We start from the raw sequence: 26,580 nt of genomic DNA on the forward strand, positions 1-26,580 counted from the left end.
GTAAAATGATTTTGAAACACAATAAATGAATATATAATAGTAATAATAATGAGTATATATTTTTTAATGTTTTTATTCCTAAAATTTGGCAATAGAAAAAAAATCCCCACCAATTTTTTTTTAATAGATTCTTGAAAATTATTACTAAATTTTGAATTAGAATAAATAAAAGCAACTAATAATAATAATATCAATAGTAGTTTTTAATTATTTATAATCCAAAAAGTGATTCCTTAAAGAATGCAACAGTTAAAATTTGTTACTAAATTCTCAAAAATTGTAAATTGATTTTGAATCGGAATGAATAAAAGCAACTGAATCAATGATAGTAGTAGTAATAATAATAATAATAATAATGATATTGATAGTAATACAAATACTATTTTTTTTATGTTTTTATTCAAATAGTTGGCAATAAAAACATGTATGTTTTTAATTTGGTTCTTGAAAATTGTAAATTAATTTTAAATCTGATTAAAACAAGCAACAGTGTCAATAATAATAAAAATAATAGTAAAAACAATCATATTTTTTCAATGTTTTTATTGCAAGAATTTGTCCCCAAAAAATTAACACTACTTATATTTTTTAATCAGTTCTTACGCGTTTCATCCAGAAATGTATTCCTCTAAAAATATCTTTATTTGGTGGAAAAAAAGTATACATATATATTATAATTTCTATAACAATATATAATCCACACAGAGGAAAAGTGACTGAGAGTAAACTCCTTCTCCAGTCCCTGCAGATATATTAAAGTAGGTGTGGGGAAGATATATGGTGTAACACAAACACGGCTGGACACAGTGAGGAAATGGTGCGATGACGTCGCCATGGTTACTGTCTAAACGACTCCGCCGCTCCCATGAGAACTGTCTGTCTCTGCCTTTTCACCTGGTTTCTTCCTGACCCGATGCCTCTGTTCTTTTCCTTCCGGCCAACGTTTGCAACTTTGACTTTGGGAAAGAATTCTGCAACAAGTAGTCGCCGCCATTTATGTCACAGTTATCGGGTTTTGTCACATGTTCATAGTTTCTGCCTTTGTGCAAGTTTGGTTTTATTAGCCAAGTTTTTGTAGTTCCGCCTTGTGCGCGCCATTTGTTCCTTCTTTATGGTAATAAATAAGTATGTCCCTACCTTCATGCCAACTTTCCTTTGCCTTCCGGGAAAACAAACCCCAAAGTCCACGCCTTGACAGATAGTCGTTTTCCTACACATGGACTTACCCGCGAACCTGGACGACCTCATCACTCTCGCCATCAGGACAGACCAACGACTACGGGAGTTCCAAGTTTCTCCAAGCAGGCCGTCCGACGGATCCAAAAAAACAAAAACTTACATGGCATGGCAAGAAGCAAAACTATGGCCAGTATCAGAGGTAGCATGGCATGAAAGTTGCCAGGCTAACTTCCTGGCAACTTTCGGTTTAAATATGTGATTGAACAGGTGCGTGAGTCAAAAGAAATCAGGTGCGTGACATGACAGGTGAAACTAATTGGTTGGCATGGTAACAATGCACACAAGGAAGTGCAAAAATTAGGAAACAATGGAGTCCTTAAGCAAAACAGAACATAACTAAACAAAACATAATCACAAGACATAAAAGTTGCAGAGTTGTATGCCGACTGAATTAGGCAACTTCTACTACCTTTTATGGATTTAAACATGAGGCAATAGTGACTCGGAAACTCCCGTATTCTGCCCTTCGACTTAAATAGACGTTACACACTGGCAGGTTCAAACACTGACGACATCTATTAAACGAGACAAGAAACAAGGAATTAAACAGAGACATAATTAAATTTGGCTCACTTTGAAGAGAGACGCTTGGGTTGTACTCTTGTATAGTCTCCAGGACGCTCTTTTTTTAATGGACTTTCCCTGTTTACATAGCAACAGCTGTTTCTAAAGGAATGCGGGGTATGTAATCAGCCATTGTTTTCGGTCATGTGGTGGAAAAGTCAGAATCTTCAACAGGAACAATAGAGTTTGTTACAACAGTATTAATTACTCACAATCAGATGATACAAAGTTGGATTGAATCGATATGATTACAGAAAGTGTCTCATGGGACGAAAGATGGTGCACCCTCGTGAAAGTAATTAATAAGAGCGCACATCAGGCTTGGTCTTCCTTTCTTATTTATGGAGCGGTTTAGCTCGGTTGGTAGAGCGGCCGCGCCAGCAACTTGAGGGTTGCAGGTTCGATTCCCGCTTCTGCCACCCGAGTCACTGCCGTTGTGTCCTTGGGCAAGACACTTTACCCACCTGCTCCCAGTGCCACCCACACTGGTTTGAATGTAACTTCGATATTGGGTTTCACTATGTTAAAGCGCTTTGACTCACTAGAGAAAAAGCGCTATATAAATATAATTCACTTCACTACTCACAATCAGATAATACAAAGTTGGATTGAATCGATGTGATTACAGAAAGTGTCTCATGGGACAAAAGATGGTGCAAAAAGCGCTATATAAATATAATTCACTTCACTTCACTACGCTCCATGGTGGCCGGATTTCTAACATAACTTATATAACTGTCCAATGTACAAATGTCACCCCACAACTTGGTCTTGACCTCTTATGTCGTGTCCCTCCCAATGCATTCAGTTTAGAGGTAACCCTAGGACAGAAATTATCCACTACAGTCACATTAACACAAAAGAAAAAGATGCCTCGGGCTTTTACTGGTCCTGGATCGAGCTTGGATCGAAATAGATAACCCCTACCGTCTCCTCCCATCGTACACAATGGAATTTTCCAAGCCTTTGACTTGGGGCAACAAAGTTGAATAAGAACTATAATTTAGATACTTATTTCCAAATGCAAATGTCGACAACGTGAAATGCGTGTCCAAGATCTCAATAAAGGCTCCTTTGCCCCCACAGATAGAAACCATAGGCGACGCCTACTGTGTGGCGGGAGGTCTGCACAAGAAGGTGGACAGTCACGCCAAGCCCATCGCTCTCATGGCTCTGAAGATGATGGAGCTCTCCGAGGAGGTGCTGACCCCCGACGGAAGGCCTATCAAGGTGAGACTTGTCCCCGCCGTCACGCAGCACACAACCGCTGTTGGACACTGAGTGCGAGCTGCAAATATAAACAAAGCTGGTTGTGAAAAATGAGTTGGAATTTCTCCAAAAAAGGGTCCCAATTTCACAGGAAAAACGTATATATTTGCAGTATTATAATAAAAGTCGTAATTGTGCTTAACGCAAGTCAAAATTTCATAAGAAAAACTGAACATTGGCAGAGTGAACCAGGTACTACAGTTTGAGAATCACCGGCCAATACAACACCAGATTTATGTACTGCCAGCTTTGGATTACTTTAGATTTCAAAACACAATAACAGCAACAGCAGGGCAATGTGTGTGTGTGTGTGTGTGTGTGTGTGTGTGTGTGTGTGTGTGTGTGTGTGTGTGTGTGTGTGTGCGATTATAGCCGCTTTCTTATTTAATCCTGTTGTCTATTCCCGATAGAAGGGCCAGATGATTGTGTACTGTCACTGTCACATGACTTATTGCCCCGCCTCCTTTTTCTTCACTTCACATTCGCCTATCAGTAATCTTTATGTTGGACCAGAACATGACACAGCCTTTTTAGACACATTTGGTTTTATGTTGGTCGATATCGGTGATTATTCGTCTTTTTTATGACCTATTGAGAATAAGGATCTGGAGAAAAGTATATTAAATCCTCTGATTATAATCCCTCAGCTGTCGAGGCAGAAAGGAAATGGAATAGAAAGTACTTTATTGATCCCTGGGGGGGAATTCAGCACCACAGTTCGCTTATAATAGGCAATAAACACTTAGGTGTTTTTAAATGTGAATAATATAAATACAGTCTATTATACAGCATTATTCACATGTGAATAATATAAATACAGTCTATTATACAGCATTATTCACATGTGATTAATAAAAATACAGTTTATTATAGAGCATGATTCAAATGTGAATTATTATACATTATTCACATGTAAATAATATAAATACAGTTTATTATAGAGCTTTATTGGCATGTGAATAATATAAATACAGTCTATTATACAGCATTATTCACATGTAAATAATATAAATACAGTCTATTATACAGCATTATTCACATGTAAATAATATAAATACAGTCTATTATAGAGCGTTATTCACATGTGATTAATGTACATACAGTCTTTTATACAGCATTATTCACATGTAGATAATATAAATACAGTTTATTTTAGAGCATTATTCAAATGTGAATTATTATACATTATTCACATGTAAATAATATAAATACAGTTTATTATAGAGCTTTATTGGCATGTGAATAATATAAATACAGTCTATTATACAGCATTATTCACATGTAAATAATATAAATACAGTTTATTATAGAGCATGATTCAAATGTGAATTATTATACATTATTCACATGTAAATAATATAAATACAGTTTATTATAGAGCTTTATTGGCATGTGAATAATATAAATACAGTCTATTATACAGCATTATTCACATGTAAATAATATAAATACAGTTTATTATAGAGCATGATTCAAATGTGAATTATTATACATTATTCACATGTAAATAATATAAATACAGTTTATTATAGAGCTTTATTGGCATGTGAATAATATAAATACAGTCTATTATACAGCATTATTCACATGTAAATAATATAAATACAGTCTATTATACAGCATTATTCACATGTAAATAATATAAATACAGTCTATTATAGAGCGTTATTCACATGTGATTAATGTACATACAGTCTATTATAGAGCGTTATTCACATGTGATTAATATAAATACAGTCTTTTATACAGAATTATTCACATGTAGATAATATAAATACAGTTTATTTTAGAGCATTATTCAAATGTGAATTATTATACATTATTCACATGTAAATAATATAAATACAGTTTATTATAGAGCTTTATTGGCATGTGAATAATATAAATACAGTCTATTATACAGCATTATTCACATGTAAATAATATAAATACAGTCTATTATACAGCATTATTCACATGGGAATAATATAAATACAGTCTATTATACAGCATTATTCACATGTGAATAATATAAATACAGATTATTATTTAGCATTATTCACATGTGAATAACATAAATACAGTCTATTATACAGCATTATTTACATGTAAATAATATAAATACAGTCTGTTATACAGCATTATTCACATGTGAATAATATAAATACAGTCTATTATACAGCATTATTCACATGTGAATAACATAAATACAGTCTATTATACAGCATTATTCACACGTTAATAATATAAATACAGTCTATTATACAGCATTATTCACATGTAAATAATATAAATACAGTCTATTATACAGCATTATTCACATGTGAATAATATAAATACAGTCTATTATACAGCATTATTCACATGTGAATAATATAAATACAGTCTATTATACAGCATTATTCACATGTGAATAATATAAATACAGTCTATTATACAGCATTATTCACATGTAAATAATATAAATACAGTCTATTATACAGCATTATTCACATGTGAATAATATAAATACAGTCTATTATACAGCATTATTTACATGTGAATAATATAAATACAGTCTATTATACAGCATTACAGCGTGGAAAACAGTCAAGCAATGTAAACAAAATAGTAAAATAAAATTAAACACTTAACAATAAGCTCTGAAAATTAAGGAATGTGTAAGAAATGCTTCATAAAGTGTAAGAAAATAGTGCAAAGTGTGAAAATGTAAACAGAGAAACCTGAGAAGAAGTACTTTCTGCAGGTTTAGTGGCAGTAAGTCAGAGCTGTGCTCTAAAGGGTGAGCTAAGGTGGTGCGGTGTTAGCCTTGCATCATTTACAGACCACCTGGGTCTTACTACAGTCCCTTTGGGGGAAAAAAATCAATTAAACTGAAACTAAAACTAAAAATGTCCTCTTTTATCTACAATTTCTTCATATCGCTTTTCTCTATAAGGAAATAAAATAAAATAGTCAGTGATGATAATTGACTATTTTTATCTTTAAGGGCCTGTGAATAAAATAGTCAGTGATGATTATTGACAATTTTAAAGACTTTAAAGACCTATAAATAGTTGCAGGTGATTATTGACTATTTCTATCTTTATGGACCTGTGAATAAAATTGTCGCAAGTGATTATTAACTATTTCTATCTTTAAGGACCTGTGAATAAATTAGTCTGTGATATAATTGACTATTTTTTTATCTTCAAGGAACTGTGAAAAAAATAGTCGTAGGAGATTATTGACTATTTCTATCTTTAAGGACCTGTGAATAAAATAGTCGCTGATAATTTTTGACTATTTCTATCTTTAAAGACCTGTAAATAATATAGTCAGTAATGATTATTGACTATTTCTATCTTTAAGGACCTGTAAATAAAATAGTCTGTGATGATTATAGACAATTTTTATCTTTAAGGACCTGTAAATTAAAATAGTCAGTGATGATAATTGACTATTTTCATCTTCAAGGACCTGTGAATAAAATAGTCTGTGATGAATATCGACTATTTTTATCTTTAAGGACCTGTAAATAAAATAGTCAGTGATGATTATTGACTATTTTTATCCTTAAGGACCTGTGAATAAAATAGTCGCAGGTGATTATTGACTATTTCTATCTTTAAGGACCTGTAGATAAAATAGTCAATGATGATTATTGACTATTTTCATCTTTAAGGACCTGTAAATAAAATAGTCAGCGATCATTATTGACTTTTTCTCTCATTAAGGACCCTGAGAAAACCGCATAAAAAGGTAGTAACTGGACTACCTGGGCATAATACAACATCATTTACATTTCTTTTATTATTTTTACACACAATTTTTTTTCAATGAAATTGTCAGCATAATTTGATGTAAAAAAAAATAAATAAATAAATTCAAACGCAAAAATTCAGTGACATAAATTCAGTGCAAAAAAAAAAAAAGCTTTTGTAAAAAAGACACAAATTAACCTCCATAAACATATTAAACATATGTACTAGGAGGGCACGGGGAAGACCCAGGACACGTTGGGAAGACTATGTCTCCCGGGAGGAGCTGGACCAAGTGGCTTAGGCTGCTGCCCCCGCGACCCGACCTCGGATAAGCAGAAGAGGATGGATGGAAACATGTTTTGTTGCAGTGCAGTTCCCTTTTAACACCAAATATGTCCTAACAACTTTTGTCCACCAAACAAAAACTAAGACAAAAATGTAGCTATCAGGTTGCTTTAGTTTTTTGATATTATTTCAAAATAATCAATAATCCATGTATTATTATTATAGATGTTGATGCTCCTGATTGTAACTTTCACCAGCAGCAAGAAGTGTGTGGACGATTGCTGATTAACATGAAACACATTCAGAGGACAACATACTTGTCAAGCACTCTCTCTGTCCATAGTGGATCTAACATAATAGTGTGAGAGTCCAGTCCATAGTGGATCTAACATAATAGTGTGAGAGTCCAGTCCATAGTGGATCTAACATAATAGTGTGAGAGTCCAGTCCATAGTGGATCTAACATAATAGTGAGAGTCCAGTCCATAGTGGATCTAACATAATAGTGAGAGTCCAGTCCATAGTGGATCTAACATAATAGTGAGAGTCCAGTCCATAGTGGATCTAACATAATAGTGTGAGTCCAGTCCATAGTGGATCTAATATAATAGTGAGAGTCCAGTCCATAGTGGATCTAACATAATAGTGAGAGTCCAGTCCATAGTGGATCTAACATAATAGTGTGAGAGTCCAGTCCATAGTGGATCTAATATAATAGTGAGAGTCCAGTCCATAGTGGATCTAACATAATAGTGAGAGAGTCCAGTCCATAGTGGATCTAACATAATAGTGAGAGTCTAGTCCATAGTGGATCTAACATAATAGTGAGAGTCCAGTCCATAGTAGATCTAACATAATAGTGAGAGTCCAGTCCATAGTGGATCTAACATAATAGTGTGAGAGTCCAGTCCATAGTGGATCTAACATAATAGTGAGAGTCCAGTCCATTGTGGATCTAACATAATAGTGAGAGTCCAGTCCATAGTGGATCTAACATAATAGTGAGAGTCCAGTCCATAGTGGATCTAACATAATAGTGTGAGAGTCCAGTCCATAGTGGATCTAACATAATAGTGAGAGTCCAGTCCATAGTGGATCTAACATAATAGTGTGGGAGTCCAGTCCATAGTGGATCTAACATAATAGTGAGAGTCTAGTCCATAGTGGATCTAACATAATAGTGAGAGTCCAGTCCATAGTGGATCTAACATAATAGTGAGAGTCTAGTCCATAGTGGATCTAACATAATAGTGAGAGTCCAGTCCATAGTGGATCTAACATAATAGTGAGAGTCCAGTCCATAGTGGATCTAACATAATAGTGTGAGAGTCCAGTCCATAGTGGATCTAACATAATAGTGAGAGTCCAGTCCATAGTGGATCTAACATAATAGTGTGAGAGTCCAGTCCATAGTGGATCTAACATAATAGTGAGAGTCCAGTCCATAGTGGATCTAACATAATAGTGTGGGAGTCCAGTCCATAGTGGATCTAACATAATAGTGAGAGTCCAGTTCATAGTGGATCTAACATAATAGTGAGAGTCCAGTCCATAGTGGATCTAACATAATAGTGAGAGTCCAGTCCATAGTGGATCTAACATAATAGTGAGGGTCCAGTCCATAGTGGATCTAACATAATAGTGAGAGTCCAGTCCATAGTGGATCTAACATAATAGTGTGAGTCCAGTCCATAGTGGATCTAACATAATAGTGTGAGAGTCCAGTCCATAGTGGATCTAACATAATAGTGAGAGTCCAGTCCATAGTGGATCTAACATAATAGTGAGAGTCCAGTCCATAGTGGATCTAACATAATAGTGAGAGTCCAGTCCATAGTGGATCTAACATAATAGTGAGAGTCCAGTCCATAGTGGATCTAACATAATAGTGAGAGTCCAGTCCATAGTGGATCTAACATAATAGTGAGAGTCCAGTCCATAGTGGATCTAACATAATAGTGAGAGTCCAGTCCATAGTGGATCTAACATAATAGTGTGAGAGTCCAGTCCATAGTGGATCTAACATAATAGTGAGAGTCCAGTCCATAGTGGATCCAACATAATAGTGAGAGTCCAGTCCATAGTGGATCTAACATAATAGTGAGAGTCCAGTCCATAGTGGATCTAACATAATAGTGAGAGTCCAGTCCATAGTGGATCTAACATAATAGTGAGAGAGTCCAGTCCATAGTGGATCTAACATAATAGTGAGAGTCCAGTCCATAGTGGATCCAACATAATAGTGAGAGTCCAGTCCATAGTGGATCTAACATAATAGTGAGAGTCCAGTCCATAGTGGATCTAACATAATAGTGAGAGTCCAGTCCATAGTGGATCTAACATAATAGTGAGAGTCCAGTCCATAGTGGACCTAACATAATAGTGAGAGTCCAGTCCATAGTGGATCTAACATAATAGTGAGAGTCCAGTCCATAGTGGATCTAACATAATAGTGAGAGTCCAGTCCATAGTGGATCTAACATAATAGTGTGAGAGTCCAGTCCATAGTGGATTTAACATAATAGTGTGAGAGTCCAGTCCATAGTGGATCTAACATAATAGTGAGAGTCCAGTCCATAGTGGATCTAACATAATAGTGAGAGTCCAGTCCATAGTGGATCTAACATAAGAGTGAGAGTCCAGTCCATAGTGGATCTAACATAATAGTGAGAGTCCAGTCCATAGTGGATCTAACATAATAGTGAGAGTCCAGTCCATACTGGATCTAACATAATAGTGAGAGTCTAGTCCATAGTGGATCTAACATAATAGTGAGAGTCCAGTCCATAGTGGATCTAACATAATAGTGTGGGAGTCCAGTCCATAGTGGATCTAACATAATAGTGTGAGAGTCCAGTCCATTGTGGATCTAACATAATAGTGAGAGTCCAGTCCATACTGGATCTAACATAATAGTGAGAGTCTAGTCCATAGTGGATCTAACATAATAGTGAGAGTCCAGTCCATAGTGGATCTAACATAATAGTGAGAGAGTCCAGTCCATAGTGGATCTAACATAATAGTGTGAGAGTCCAGTCCATAGTGGATCTAACATAATAGTGTGAGAGTCCAGTCCATTGTGGATCTAACATAATAGTGAGAGTCTAGTCCATAGTGGATCTAACATAATAGTGAGAGTCCAGTCCATAGTGGATCTAACATAATAGTGAGAGAGTCCAGTCCATAGTGGATCTAACATAATAGTGTGGGAGTCCAGTCCATAGTGGATCTAACATAATAGTGTGAGAGTCCAGTCCATTGTGGATCTAACATAATAGTGAGAGTCCAGTCCATAGTGGATCTAACATAATAGTGAGAGTCCAGTCCATAGTGGACCTAACATAATAGTGAGAGTCCAGTCCATAGTGGATCTAACATAATAGTGAGAGTCCAGTCCATAGTGGATCTAACATAATAGTGTGAGAGTCCAGTCCATAGTGGATCTAACATAATAGTGTGGGAGTCCTGTCCATAGTGGATCTAACATAATAGTGTGAGAGTCCAGTCCATAGTGGATCTAACATAATAGTGTGAGAGTCCAGTCCATAGTGGATCTAACATAATAGTGAGAGTCCAGTCCATAGTGGATCTAACATAATAGTGAGAGTCTAGTCCATAGTGGATCTAACATAATAGTGAGAGTCCAGTCCATAGTGGATCTAACATAATAGGGAGAGTCCAGTCCATAGTGGATCTAACATAATAGTGAGAGTCCAGTCCATAGTGGATCTAACATAATAGTGTGAGAGTCCAGTCCATAGTGGATCTAACATAATAGTTAGAGTCCAGTCCATAGTGGATCTAACATAATAGTGTGAGAGTCCAGTCCATAGTGGATCTAACATAATAGTGAGAGTCCAGTCCATAGTGGATCTAACATAATAGTGTGAAAGTCCAGTCCATAGTGGATCTAACATAATAGTGAGAGTCCAGTCCATAGTGGATCCAACATAATAGTGTGAGAGTCCAGTCCATAGCAGATCTAACATAATATTGAGAGTCCAGTCCATAGTGGACCTAACATAATAGTGAGAGTCCAGTCCATAGCAGATCTAACATAATAGTGTGAGAGTCCAGTCCATAGCAGATCTAACATAATATAGAGAGTCCAGTCCATAGTGGACCTAACATAATAGTGAGAGTCCAGTCCATAGCAGATCTAACATAATAGTGTGAGAGTCCAGTCCATAGTGGATCTAACATAATAGTGTGAGAGTCCAGTCCATAGTGGGTCCAGCAGGAGATCATCTTGAGTAGGGACAGGTCAGCAGCACAGAGATGTCCCCAACTGATGAGTGGTCCACCTACCCCGAGTCCCGACTTTGGACAGCTAGCGCCTCATCTGTGGTCACCAAATCTTCCCCCCTCTCCACGAAGGAGAGGGGGGCAGAGCAGTAAAGAAATGGCAGATCAACTGCTCTAAAAGGGGGGTCTATTTACAGGCGAGAGTACCTCAGCGCACTGACAGAGCAGCATTAGCTCAGCTGTGTTTGTTAGCTCAGACCAGCAATGTTCCGACAGTCACAGCAGCTGTTGAGTCTTGTCACTGATTATGTTAGCGCTAGCTAATGAAGAGATTGCATGTGCTTCGATGGTTCGAGTGTTGTTCATTATTCCCTCGTAGTAGTAGTAGTAGTAGTAGTAGTAGTAGTAGTAGTAGTAGTGTTGTTCATTATTCCCTCGTAGTAGTAGTAGTAGTAGTAGTAGTAGTAGTAGTAGTAGTAGTAGTGTTGTTCATTATTCCCTTGTAGTAGTGGTAGTAGTAGTGTTGTTCATTATTCCCTCGTTGTAGTAGTAGTAGTAGTAGTAGTAGTAGTAGTAGTAGTGTTGTTCATTATTCCCTTGTAGTAGTAGTAGTAGTAGTGTTGTTCATTATTCCCTCGTTGTAGTAGTAGTAGTAGTAGTAGTAGTAGTAGTGTTGTTCATTATTCCCTCGTTGTAGTAGTAGTAGTAGTAGTAGTGTTGTTCATTATTCCCTCGTTGTAGTAGTAGTAGTAGTGTTGTTCATTATTCCTTCGTTGTAGTAGTAGTAGTAGTAATAGTAGTAGTGTTGTTCATTATTCCCTCGTCGTAGTAGTAGTAGTAGTTGTAGTAGTGGTGGTGGTAGTAGTAGTAAAGTAGTAGTAGTAGTAGTGTTGTTCATTATTCCCTCGTTGTAGTAGTAGTAGTAGTTGTAGTAGTAGTGGTGGTGGTAGTAGTAGTAAAGTAGTAGTAGTAGTAGTAGTAGTGTTGTTCATTATTCCCTCGTTGTAGTAGTAGTAGTAGTGTTCATTATTCCCTCGTTGTAATAGTAGTAGTAGTTGTAGTAGTGGTGGTGGTAGTAGTAGTAAAGTAGTAGTAGTAGTAGTGTTGTTCATCATTCCCTCGTTGTAGTAGTAGTAGTAGTAGTAGTAGTAGTAGTGTTCATTATTCCCTCGTTGTAGTAGTAGTAGTAGTAGTTGTAGTAGTGGTGGTGGTAGTAGTAGTAAAGTAGTAGTAGTAGTAGTAGTAGTAGTAGTGTTCATTATTCCCTCGTTGTAGTAGTAGTAGTAGTAGTAGTAGTAGTGTTGTTCATTATTCCCTCGTTGTAGTGGTAGTAGTAGTAGTAGTAGTAGTAGTAGTAGTGTTCATTATTCCCTCATTGTAGTAGTAGTAGTAGTAGTTGTAGTAGTAGTAGTAGTAGTAGTAGTGTTGTTCATTATTCCCTCGTTGTAGTGGTAGTAGTAGTAGTAGTAGTGGTAGTAGTGTTCATTATTCCCTCATTGTAGTAGTAGTAGTAGTAGTAGTAGTAGTAGTAGTAGTAGTAGTAGTGTTGTTCATTATTCCCTCGTTGTAGTGGTAGTAGTAGTAGTAGTAGTAGTAGTAGTGTTGTTCATTATTCCCTCGTTGTAGTGGTAGTAGTAGTAGTAGTAGTAGTAGTAGTGTTCATTATTCCCTCATTGTAGTAGTAGTAGTAGTAGTAGTAGTAGTAGTGTTGTTCATTATTCCCTCGTTGTAGTAGTAGTAGTAGTAGTAGTAGTAGTAGTAGTAGTGTTCATTATTCCCTCGTTGTAGTAGTAGTAGTAGTAGTTGTAGTAGTGGTGGTGGTAGTAGTAGTAAAGTAGTAGTAGTAGTAGTGTTCATTATTCCCTCGTTGTAGTAGTAGTAGTAGTAGTAGTAGTGTTGTTCATTATTCCCTCGTTGTAGTGGTAGTAGTAGTAGTAGTAGTAGTAGTAGTGTTCATTATTCCCTCATTGTAGTAGTAGTAGTAGTAGTAGTAGTAGTAGTAGTAGTAGTAGTGTTGTTCATTATTCCCTCGTTGTAGTAGTAGTAGTAGTAGTAGTAGTAGTGTTCATTATTCCCTCGTTGTAGTAGTAGTAGTAGTAGTTGTAGTAGTGGTGGTGGTAGTAGTAGTAAAGTAGTAGTAGTAGTAGTAGTAGTGTTCATTATTCCCTCGTTGTAGTAGTAGTAAAGTAGTAGTAGTAGTAGTAGTAGTGTTCATTATTCCCTCATTGTAGTAGTAGTAGTAGTAGTAGTAGTAGTAGTAGTAGTAGTAGTGTTGTTCATTATTCCCTCGTTGTAGTAGTAGTAGTAGTAGTAGTAGTAGTAGTAGTAGTGTTCATTATTCCCTCGTTGTAGTAGTAGTAGTAGTAGTTGTAGTAGTGGTGGTGGTAGTAGTAGTAAAGTAGTAGTAGTAGTAGTAGTAGTGTTCATTATTCCCTCGTTGTAGTAGTAGTAAAGTAGTAGTAGTAGTAGTAGTAGTAGTGTTCATTATTCCCTCGTTGTAGTAGTAGTAGTAGTAGTAGTGTTGTTCATTATTCCCTCATTGTAGTAGTAGTAGTAGTAGTAGTAGTAGTTGTAGTAGTAGTAGTAGTAGTAGTGTTGTTCATTATTCCCTCGTTGTAGTGGTAGTAGTAGTAGTAGTAGTAGTAGTAGTGTTCATTATTCCCTCATTGTAGTAGTAGTAGTAGTAGTAGTAGTAGTATTAGTAGTAGTAGTAGTAGTAGTGTTCATTATTCCCTCGTTGTAGTGGTAGTAGTAGTAGTAGTAGTGTTCATTATTCCCTCATTGTAGTAGTAGTAGTAGTAGTAGTAGTAGTGGTAGTAGTAGTAGTAGTAGTAGTAGTAGTAGTAGTGTTCATTATTCCCTCATTGTAGTAGTAGTAGTAGTAGTAGTAGTAGTAGTAGTAGTAGTAGTAGTAGTAGTAGTAGTAGTAGTGTTCATTATTCCCTCATTGTAGTAGTAGTAGTAGTAGTAGTAGTAGTAGTAGTAGTAGTAGTGTTCATTATTCCCTCATTGTAGTAGTAGTAGTAGTAGTAGTAGTAGTAGTAGTAGTGTTCATTATTCCCTCATTGTAGTAGTAGTAGTAGTAGTAGTAGTAGTAGTAGTAGTAGTGTTCATTATTCCCTCATTGTAGTAGTAGTAGTAGTAGTAGTAGTAGTAGTGTTCATTATTCCCTCATTGTAGTAGTAGTAGTAGTAGTAGTGGTAGTGGTAGTAGTAGTAGTAGTAGTAGTAGTAGTAGTAGTAGTAGTAGTAGTGTTCATTATTCCCTCATTGTAGTAGTAGTAGTAGTAGTAGTAGTAGTAGTAGTGTTCATTATTCCCTCATTGTAGTAGTAGTAGTAGTAGTAGTGGTAGTAGTAGTAGTAGTAGTAGTAGTAGTAGTAGTGTTCATTATTCCCTCATTGTAGTAGTAGTAGTAGTAGTAGTAGTAGTAGTGGTAGTAGTAGTAGTAGTAGTAGTAGTAGTGTTCATTATTCCCTCATTGTAGTAGTAGTAGTAGTAGTAGTAGTAGTAGTAGTGTTCATTATTCCCTCATTGTAGTAGTAGTAGTAGTAGTAGTAGTAGTAGTAGTAGTAGTAGTAGTAGTAGTGTTCATTATTCCCTCATTGTATATAATATGAATAATATTTTATATAGCGCTTTTCTCAAGTGACTCAATGCGCTTTACATAGTGAAACCCAATATCTAAGTTACATTCAAACCAGTGTGGGTGGCACTGGGAGCAGGTGGGTAAAGTGTCTTGCCCAAGGACACAACGGCAGTAACTAGGATGGCACAAGCGGGAATTGAACCTGCAACCCTCAAGTTGCTGGCACGGCCACTCTACCAACCGAGCTATGCCGCCCCTAGTAGTAGTAGTAGTAGTAGTAGTAGTAGTAGTAGTAGTAGTAGTAGTAGTAGTAGTAGTAGTAGTAGTAGTAGTAGTAGTAGTAGTAGTAGTAGTAGTAGTAGTAGTAGTAGTAGTAGTAGTAGTAGTAGTAGTAGTAGTAGTAGTAGTAGTAGTAGTAGTAGTAGTAGTAGTAGTAGTAGTAGTAGTAGTAGTAGTAGTAGTAGTAGTGTTCATTATTCCCTCATTGTAGTAGTAGTAGTAGTAGTAGTAGTAGTAGTGGTAGTAGTAGTAGTAGTAGTAGTAGTGGTATTAGTAGTAGTAGTGTGTTTGTTTGCTGTGTGATGTTGTCTTTTCCCACGTGATATCAGGTTGATTGCAGTGGTTGTTGCTTCCATTCAACTTGCTGTGCTTCTGATGCTGTCTTGTTGACAAACAACCACATCAACTTTCAACATTCAACTTGTTGACAAACAACCACATCAACATTCAACTTGTTGACAAACAACCACATCAACATTCAACTTGTTGACAAACAACCACAACAACTTCCAACATTCAACTTGTTGACAAACAACCACAACAACTTCCAACATTCAACTTGTTGACAAACAACCACAACAACTTCCAACATTCAACTTGTTGACAAACAACCACAACAACTTCCAACATTCAACTTGTTGACAAACAACCACAACAACTTTCAACATTCAACTTGTTGACAAACAACCACAACAACATTCAACTTGTTGACAAACAACACAACAAAAGTGTCATCTTGCCAGCGCAGACAAAAGTAAATAAAGAGTCTTACACACTAAAATGGTGGCTGCAGGAGGATGTGACATAAAGTTCTCCGACGTGCTCTCCAGGTTTTAGCCGGCTAATGATATCTCCATTTCTGTGCTCTCTGTTCCCTCCGCCTCACTAACCCCATCCCCTGCTGTTGCCATGGCGACCTCGCAGTGTGCTGGCATGCACACACTTGCGTGCGTTGCCAAGGCGACGAGATGCTCTTCTGCTAGATCATTAGGAATCTACTGGGCTGCTCGCCGTGTGCAGGAGGCCTCGGCCAGGAAAAGATTCCATTTGCCTTTAAGGACCTGCAGATAAAAGAGTCAGTGATTATTATTGACTATTTATTATATCTTTAAGGACCTGTAGATAAAAGAGTCAGTGATTATTATTGACTATTTTTATCTTTAAGGACCTGTAGATAAAAGAGTCAGTGATTATTATTGACTATTTATATCTTTAAGGACCTGTAGATAAAAGAGTCAGTGATTATTATTGACTATTTTTATCTTTAAGGACCTGTAGATAAAATAGTCAGTGATGATTATTGACCATTTCTATCTTTAAGGACCTGCAGATAAAATACTCACTGGTGATTATTGACTATTTCTATCTTTAAGAACCTGTAAATAAAATAGTCGCAGGTGATTATTGACTATTTCTATCTTTAATGACCTGTTAATAAAATAGTCAGCGATGATTATTGACTAGTTTTATCTTTAAGGACCCTTAAATAAAACAGTCTGTTATGATTATTGACTAGTTTTATCTTTAAGGACCTGTAAATAAAATACTCAGTAATTATTATTGACCATTTCTATCTTTAAGGACTTGTAGATAAAAGAGTCAGTGATGATTATTGACTATTTATATCTTTAAGGACTTGTAAATAAAATAGTCAGTGATGATTATTGACTATTTCTATCTTTAAAGACCTGTAGATAAAATAGTCAGTGATGATTATTGACTATTTATATCTTTAAGGACTTGTAAATAAAAGAGTCAGTGATGATTATTGACTATTTATATCTTTAAGGACCTGTAAATAAAATAGTCGTAGGAGATTATTGACTATTTCTATCTTTAAGGACCTGTGAATTAAATAGTTGCAGATAATTATTGACTATTTATATCTTTAAGGACCTGTAAATAAAAAAGTCAGTGATTATTATTGACTATTTATATCTTTAAGGACCTGTAGATAAAAGAGTCAGTGCTGATTATTGACTTTTTATATCTTTAAGGACCTGTAGATAAAATAGTCAGTGATTATTATTGACTATTTATATCTTTAAGGACCTGTAGATAAAATAGTCAGTGATGATTGTTGACTATTTTTATCTTTAAGGACCTGTAAATAAAATAGTCTGTGATTATTATTGACTAGTTTTATCTTCAAGGACCTGGAAAAAAAAACTCAGTAATGATTATTGACTATTTCTATCTTTAAGGACCTGTAGATTAGAGTCAGCGATGATTATTGACTATTTTTATCTTTAAGGACTTGTAAATAAAATAGTAAGTGATTATTATTGACTATTTATATCTTTAAAGACCTGTAGATAAAATAGTCACTGATGATTATGAATTATTTCTATCTTTAAGGACCTGTAGACAAAACAGTCAGTGATGATTGTTGACTATTTTTTATCTTCAAGGACCTGTAAATAAAATAGTCTGTGATGATTATTGACAATTTTTTATCTTTAAAGACCTTTAAATAAAATACTCAGTAATGATTATTGACTATTTCTATCTTTAAGGACCTGAAGATAAAAGAATCAGTGATGATTATTGACTATTTATATCTTTAAGGACTTGTAAATAAAATAGTCAATGATTATCATTGACTATTTGTATTTTTAAGGACCTGTAGATAAAATAGTCAGTGATGATTATTGATTATTTCTATCTTCAAGGACCTGTAGACAAAACAGTCAGTGATGACTGTTGACTATTTTTATCTTTAAGGACCTGTAAATAAAATACTCATTAATGATTATTTACTATTTCTATCTTTAAGGACCTGTAAATAAAATACTCATTAATGATTATTTACTATTTCTATCTTTAAGGACCTGAAGATAAGAGTCAGTGATGATTATTGACTATTTATATCTTTAAGGACTTGTAAATAAAATAGTCAGTGATGATTATTGATTATTTCTATCTTTAAGGACCTGTAGACAAAACAGTCAGTGATGAATGTTTACTATTTTTATCTTTAAGGACCTGTAAATAAAATAGTCTGTGATGATTATTGACTATTTCTATCTTTAAGGACCTGCAGATAAAATACTCAATGGTGATTATTGACTATTTCTATCTTTAATAACCTGTATATAAAATAGTCAGCGATGATTATTGTCTATTTTTTATCTTTAAGGACCCTTAAATAAAATAGTCGCAGGTGATTATTGACTATTTCTATCTTGAAGGACCTGTAAATAAAATAGTCTGTGATGATTATTGACTATTTCTATCTTTAAGGACCTGTAGACAAAACAGTCAGTGATGAATGTTTACTATTTTTATCTTTAAGGACCTGTAAATAAAATAGTCTGTGATGATTATTGACTATTTCTATCTTTAAGGACCTGCAGATAAAATACTCAATGGTGATTATTGACTATTTCTATCTTTAATAACCTGTATATAAAATAGTCAGCGATGATTATTGTCTATTTTTTATCTTTAAGGACCCTTAAATAAAATAGTCGCAGGTGATTATTGACTATTTCTATCTTGAAGGACCTGTAAATAAAATAGTCTGTGATGATTATTGACTATTTATATCTTTAAGGACCTGTAGATAAAAGAGTCAGTGATGATTATTGACTATTTATATCTTTAAAGACCTGTAAATAAAATAGTCTCTGATGATTGACTATTTTTTATCTTTAAAGACTTTTAAATAAAATACTCAGTAATGATTATTTACTATTTCTATCTTTAAGGAACTGAAGATAAAAGAGTCAGTGATGATTATTGACTATTTATATCTTTAAAGACCTGTGAATAAAATCTCAGTAGTGATTATTGACTATTTCTGTCTTGAAGGACTTGTAAATAAAATAGTCAGTGATTATTATTGACTATTTGTATATTTAAGGACCTGTAGATAAAAAGTCAGTGATGATTATTGATTATTTCTATCATTAAGGACCTGTAAATAAAATCGGACCTTTTACAACCTTTTCTTTGAACTGTGTTGTAATCAAAGGCGACGGCTGTTTATGACCCCCGTCCCTTAGAAACCGCTGTTTCCATGTATTCAGGGAAAGTCCAAATAAAAGAGGAGGCTTGCAACCTTTTGTCAGATCGTGGAACACTGCACAAGGGCACAAGGGCACAGGTGTACGTGTTTCTCCTCATTGAGCCAAATTTAATTCTGTCTCTGTCTAATTCCTTGCTTCTTGTCTTGTTTAATAAATGTCATCAGTGTTTAATGGAGTCAAGTTCCACTGACCCACAAGGACTCAACAATGAGTACTTTTGGCAGTGATTAACCATGGAGTTTGAATGACCCGGTTTTTAAACCCTTGTGGTGTTTGTGTGCAGCTGAGGATCGGCATCCACACGGGTTCAGTCCTGGCCGGTGTGGTCGGAGTGAAAATGCCTCGGTATTGTCTGTTCGGGAACAACGTGACTCTGGCCAGCAAGTTTGAGTCCGGAAGTCACCCCAGGTGCATCAACGTCAGCCCCACGACTTACCTGTAAGTTCGCCCGACGGACGTCTCCCACACATCCCGGTCCTAACTCACCATGCGGCCATTCCTCCGCCCAGGTTGCTGAAAGACGACCGAACCTTTTCCTTCGTCCCCCGTTCGCGTCTTGAGCTCCCCGACAATTTCCCCACAGAGATTCCAGGTACGTGTTATTTCCTAGAAGCGGGGACGTCCCACAGCCACGCCTCCTTGACCAGCTCTCGCTCCGCGCCCCCGGCCTCTATGAGGAAGGTGTCCTACAGCATCGGGACCATGTTTCTAAGAGAGACCAGTTTGTAGGCGGCGGGCTACTGAGGACCGAGGAGGCGACAGGACAGCAATAACACACCTTTGTGGATATGCAAAAACAACTCTGGCTCACAGCTGTGGAGCGGGACAAGATAGTGGTTTTCGTCACCCGGGGACCGTTTCCCACATGGACTCACTACCCAGGACTCAATGAGAGGAGAAACTTGAACATGGCTTTAAGTTGAGAATGGGAGAACAAGGTCTCTTCAGAAGAAGAACCGTCCTAAGCCAGAAACTGGGATGCTTCAGGACATTGGACGTCGTTACTAGCACAGGACTTACAGGACTAACCATGAACGGTGAGACTGTCTTTGTGGACGGGAACAGAACTGTCGGACTGTCTTCGTGGACGGGAACAGAACTGTCAGACTGTCTTTATGGACGGGAACAGAACTGTCAGACTGTCTTTATGGACGGGAACAGAACTGTCGGACTGTCTTTAAGGACGGGAACAGAACTGTCAGACTGTCTTTAAGGACGGTAACAGAACTGTCGGACTGTCTTTAAGGACGGTAACCGAACTGTCGGACTGTCTTTAAGGATGGGAACAGAACTGTCGGACTGTCTTTATGGACGGTAACAGAACTGTCGGACAGTTTTTATGGACGGGAACAGAACTGTCAGACTGTCTTTAAGGACGGGAACAGAACTGTCAGACTGTCTTTAAGGACGGTAACAGAACTGTCGGACTGTCTTTAAGGATGGGAACAGAACTGTCGGACTGTCTTTATGGACGGTAACAGAACTGTCGGACAGTTTTTATGGACGGGAACAGAACTGTCGGACTGTCTTTAAGGACGGGAACAGAACTGTCGGACTGTCTTTATGGACGGTAACAGAACTGTCGGACAGTTTTTATGGACGGGAACAGAACTGACGGACTGTCTTTATGGACGGGAACAGGACTGTCGGACTGTCTTTAAGGACGGGAACAGAACTGTCGGACTGTCTTTAAGGACGGTAACAGAACTGTCGGACTGTCTTTAAGGACGGGAACAGAACTGTCGGACTGCCTTTATGGACGGGAACAGAACTGTCGAACTGTCTTTATGGACGGGAACAGGACTGTCGGACTGTCTTTATGGACGGGAACAGAACTGTCGGACTGTCTTTAAGGACGGTAACAGAACTGTCGGACTGTCTTTAAGGACGGTAACCGAACTGTCGGACTGTCTTTAAGGATGGGAACAGAACTGTCGGACTGTCTTTATGGACGGTAACAGAACTGTCGGACAGTTTTTATGGACGGGAACAGAACTCTCAGACTGTCTTTAAGGACGGGAACAGAACTGTCAGACTGTCTTTAAGGACGGTAACAGAACTGTCGGACTGTCTTTAAGGATGGGAACAGAACTGTCGGACTGTCTTTATGGACGGTAACAGAACTGTCGGACAGTTTTTATGGACGGGAACAGAACTGTCGGACTGTCTTTAAGGACGGGAACAGAACTGTCGGACTGTCTTTATGGACGGTAACAGAACTGTCGGACAGTTTTTATGGACGGGAACAGAACTGACGGACTGTCTTTATGGACGGGAACAGGACTGTCGGACTGTCTTTAAGGACGGGAACAGAACTGTCGGACTGTCTTTAAGGACGGTAACAGAACTGTCGGACTGTCTTTAAGGACGGGAACAGAACTGTCGGACTGCCTTTATGGACGGGAACAGAACTGTCGAACTGTCTTTAAGGACGGGAACAGAACTGTCGAACTGTCTTTATGGACGGGAACAGGACTGTCGGACTGTCTTTATGGACGGGAACAGAACTGTCGGACTGTCTTTAAGGACGGGAACAGAACTGTCGGACTGTCTTTAAGGACGGTAACAGAACTGTCGGACTGTCTTTAAGGACGGGAACAGAACTGTCGGACAGTTTTTATGGACGGGAACAGAACTGTCGGACTGTCTTTAAGGACGGTAACAGAACTGTCGGACAGTTTTTATGGACGGGAACAGAACTGTCGGACTGTCTTTAAGGACGGTAACCGAACTGTCGGACTGTCTTTAAGGACGGTAACCGAACTGTCGGACTGTCTTTAAGGACGGTAACCGAACTGTCGGACTGTCTTTAAGGACGGGAACAGAACTGTCGGACTGTCTTTAAAGACGGTAACAGAACTGTCGGACTGTCTTTAAGGACGGGAACAGATCTGTCGGACTGTCTTTATGGACGGGAACAGAACTGTCGGACAGTTTTTATGGACAGGAACAGAACTGTCGGACTGTCTTCGTGGACGGGAACAGAACTGTCAGACTGTCTTTATGGACGGTAACAGAACTGTCGAACTGTCTTTAAGGACGGGAACAGAACTGTCAGACTGTCTTTAAGGACGGGAACAGAACTGTCGGACTGTCTTTATGGACGGTAACAGAACTGTCGGACTGTCTTTAAGGTCGGGAACAGAACTGTCGGACTGTCTTTAAGGACGGTAACAGAACTGTCGGACTGTCTTTAAGGACGGTAACAGAACTGTCGGACTGTCTTTAAGGACGGGAACAGAACTGTCGAACTGCCTTTATGGACGGGAACAGAACTGTCGAACTGTCTTTAAGGATGGGAACAGAACTGTCGGACTGTCTTTATGGATGGGAACAGAACTGTCGGACTGTCTTTAAGGACGGGAACAGAACTGTCGGACAGTTTTTATGGACGGGAACAGAACTGTCGGACTGTCTTTAAGGACGGTAACAGAACTGTCGGACTGTCTTTAAGGACGGGAACAGAACTGTCGGACAGTTTTTATGGACGGGAACAGAACTGTCGGACAGTTTTTATGGACGGGAACAGAACTGTCGGACTGTCTTTAAGGACGGGAACAGAACTGTCGAACTGTCTTTAAGGACGGGAACAGAACTGTCGGACTGTCTTTAAGGACGGGAACAGAACTGTCGGACTGTCTTTAAGGACGGTAACAGAACTGTCGGACTGTCTTTAAGGACGGGAACAGAACTGTCGGACTGTCTTTAAGGACGGGAACAGAACTGTCGGACTGTCTTTAAGGACGGGAACAGAACTGTCGGACTGTCTTTAAGGACGGGAACAGAACTGTCGGACTGTCTTTAAGGACGGTAACAGAACTGTCGGACTGTCTTTAAGGACGGGAACAGAACTGTCGGACTGTCTTTAAGGACGGGAACAGAACTGTCGAACTGTCTTTAAGGACGGGAACAGAACTGTCGAACTGTCTTTATGGACGGTAACAGAACTGTCGGACTGTCTTTATGGACGGTAACAGAACTGTCGAACTGTCTTTATGGATGGGAACAGAACTGTCGGACTGTCTTTATGGACGGTAACAGAACTGTCGAACTGTCTTTAAGGACGGGAACAAAACTGTCGAACTGCCTTTATGGACGGTAACAGAACTGTCGGACTGTCTTTAAGGACGGTAACAGAACTGTCGAACTGTCTTTAAGGACGGTAACAGAACTGTCGAACTGTCTTTATGGACGGTAACAGAACTGTCGGACTGTCTTTATGGACGGTAACAGAACTGTCGAACTGTCTTTATGGACGGGAACAGAACTGTCGAACTGTCTTTATGGACGGTAACAGAACTGTCGAACTGTCTTTAAGGACGGTAACAGAACTGTCGGACTGTCTTTAAGGACGGTAACAGAACTGTCGGACTGTCTTTAAGGACGGGAACAGAACTGTCGAACTGCCTTTATGGACGGGAACAGAACTGTCGAACTGTCTTTATGGACGGGAACAGAACTGTCGAACTGTCTTTATGGACGGGAACAGAACTGTCGAACTGTCTTTATGGACGGGAACAGAACTGTCGAACTGTCTTTATGGACGGGAACAGAATTAACCGTGAACGGTCAAACTGTCTTTATGGACAAGAACAGAACTGTTGGACTGTCTTTAAGGACGGTAACAGAACTGTCGGACTGTCTTTAAGGACGGGAACGGAACTGTCGGACTGTCTTTATGGACGGGAACAGAACTGTCTTTATGGACGGGAATAGAACTGTCGGACTGTGTTTATGGACGGGAACAGAACTAACCATGAACGGTCAAACTGTCTTTATGGACGGGAACAGAACTGTCGGACTGTCTTTATGGACGGTAACAGAACTGTCGGACTGTGTTTATGGACGGGAACCGAACTAACCATGAACGGTCAAACTGTCTTTATGGACGGGAACAGAACTGTCGGACTGTCTTTATGGAAAGGTACAGAACTAACCATGAACTGTCGTACTGTCTTTATGGACGGGAACAGAACTAACCATGAACTGTCGGACTGTCTTTATGGACGGGAACAGAACTGTCGGACTGTCTTTATGGACGGTAACAGAACTAACCATGAACTGTCGGACTGTCTTTATGGACGGGAACAGAACTGTCGGACTGTCTTTATGGACAGTAACAGAACTAACCATGAACTGTCGGACTGTCTTCATGGACGGGAACAGAACTGTCGGACTGTCTTCATGGACGGGAACAGAACTGTCGGACTGTCTTTATGGACAGATACAGAACTAACCATAAACTGTCGGACTGTCTTTATGGACAGTAACAGAACTAACCATGAACTGTCGGACTGTCTTCATGGACGGGAACAGAACTGTCGGACTGTCTTTATGGACAGGTACAGAACTAACAATGAACTGTCGGACTGTCTTCATGGACAAGAAGGACCGGACCGCAAGACGAGGACAGCACACCTCGAATCAGGTCCTGGCTCACCACGAACGTAGATGGTGGAGCAGTTGGACGAGGTAGAGGAGAGACAGATAAGAGGAAATAGTTTTAAACAAAGCTAATATTTGAAAAAAAGAATAATGCCAAAAAATACTAGAGCCTTTTTCTGCTTCTAACTCACAGCAAACTGTAATCAATAAAACAAATCCAAACATTTCATCACAGCTGTCAAGAAGTGAACATTTTCTCAGTTCGGTGACGTTTTAGCGCTCAGACAAACACGGGATTATTTGTAATATTTGGTCTTATTTGAGAAAATGGACCACAATGGAAGTACTTTTAGTATGTTGGTATCATGCCTTACCAGACACCAGACGTCTCTGGCTTGAAGTCGCCAGCATGACTCCAGTTCCGAGCTCTTCTATGACAGTGAACGCCATCTGGTCTTACTCGCTAGCATTAGCTTAAAGCTAGCGATGAAAAGCGACCATTGGGCGGTCCAACTTCCACCACCTTGCAACGTCAGTCCTTCTACCGACTGACAGTGTCCTCTCCACTCCTGGCTGGAGACTCTCTGAATGTCCTCCACTCTTCTCCGCCACCACCCTGATGCTGGGAGCTAGCATAACTAGCTATCTATGATTCTTGGGTACAGGTGTCTCTTTTGACTGTCAATCAGGGACAGGTGTGTCTCCAGATTGACAACCAAGGACAGGAGAGTCTATGATTCTCAGGGACAGGTGTGTCTTTTGACTGTCACTCAGGCACAAGTGTGTCTCCGGATTGACAACCAAGGACAGGTGTGGCTTCTGATTGAAAACCAAGGACAGGTGAGTCTATGATTTTCAGGGACAGGTGTGTCTCTGGATGGACAACCAAGGACAGGTGAGTCTATGATTCTTAGGGGCATGTGTGTGTTTTGACTGTCAATCAGGCACAAGTGTGTCTCCTGATTGACGGCCAGGGACAGGTGTGTCTTCTGATTGACAACCAAGGACAGGTGAGAGTATGATTCTTAGGTACAGGTGTGTCTTTTGACTGTCAATCAGGCACAAGTGTGTCTTTGGATTGACAACCAAGGACAGGTGAGTCTATGATTCTCAGGGACAGGTGTGTCTTTTGACTGTCAATCAGGCACAAGTGTATCTCCAGATTGACATCCAAGGACGGGTATGTCTTCTGATTGACAACCAAGGACAGGTGAGTCTATGATTCTCAGGGACAGGTGTGTCTCTTGACTGTCAATCAGGCACAAGTGTGTCTTTGGATTGACAACCAAGGACAGGTGTGTCTTCTGATTGACAACCAAGGACAGGTGAGTCTATGATTCTCAGGGACAGATGTGTCTTTTGACTGTCAATCAGGCACAAGTGTGTTTACGGATTGACAACCAAGGACAGGTGTGTTTTTTGATTGACAACCAAGGCCAGGTGAGTCTATGATTCTCGGGGACAGGTGTGTCTTCTGATTGACAACCAAGGCCAGGTGAGTCTATGATTCTCAGGGAAAGGTGTGTCTTTTGACTGTCAATCAGGCACAAGTGAGTCTCCTGATTGACGCCAGAAACAGGTGTGTCCTCTGATTGACGTACATGGACAGGTGTGTCTTCTGAGTGACGGCTCGGGACAGTTGAGTCTATGATTCTTAGGTACAGGTGTGTCTTTTGACTATCAATCAGGCACAAGTGTGCCTCCGGATTGACAACCAGGGACAAGTGTGTTTTCTGATTGACAACCAAGGGCAGGTGAGTCTATGATTTTTTAGGGAAAGGTGTGTCTCTTGACTGTCAATCAGGCACAAGTGTGTCTTCGGATTGACAACCAAGGACAGGTGTGTCTTCTGATTGACAACAGAGAACAGGTGAGTCTATGATTCTCAGGGACAGATGTGTCTTTTGACTGTCAATCAGGCACAAGTGTGTCTACGGATTGACAACCAAGGACAGGTGTGTCTTCTGATTGACA

At 38.6% G+C, this 26,580-nt stretch overlaps 2 protein-coding genes across 2 annotated transcripts in view; both read left to right on the forward strand.

The window, feature by feature from the left end:
- Positions 1 to 24,835, forward strand: part of gucy1a2 (guanylate cyclase 1, soluble, alpha 2) — a 104,858-nt gene extending 80,023 nt beyond the window's left edge. Inside the window, exons 7-9 of the mRNA XM_061919258.1 lie at positions 2,890 to 3,033; positions 19,505 to 19,659; positions 19,731 to 24,835. Of these exons, the coding sequence (XP_061775242.1) occupies positions 2,890 to 3,033; positions 19,505 to 19,659; positions 19,731 to 19,950 (519 nt within the window). The 3' untranslated portion in view covers positions 19,951 to 24,835. The remainder of the gene's footprint in view (positions 1 to 2,889; positions 3,034 to 19,504; positions 19,660 to 19,730) is intronic.
- On the forward strand, positions 23,956 to 24,835 carry LOC133564771 (uncharacterized). Its single transcript, XM_061919259.1, has 2 exons — positions 23,956 to 24,536; positions 24,580 to 24,835. Exons 1-2 carry the CDS (start codon positions 23,956 to 23,958, stop codon positions 24,695 to 24,697), a joined length of 699 nt encoding a protein of 232 aa, XP_061775243.1. The 3' UTR covers positions 24,698 to 24,835.
- Positions 24,836 to 26,580: the final 1,745 nt, after the last annotated feature.

The sequence above is a fragment of the Nerophis ophidion genome, linkage group LG13 (genome assembly GCF_033978795.1).
Source record: "Nerophis ophidion isolate RoL-2023_Sa linkage group LG13, RoL_Noph_v1.0, whole genome shotgun sequence".
In the NCBI taxonomy this organism is placed as follows: Eukaryota; Metazoa; Chordata; class Actinopteri; order Syngnathiformes; family Syngnathidae; genus Nerophis; species Nerophis ophidion.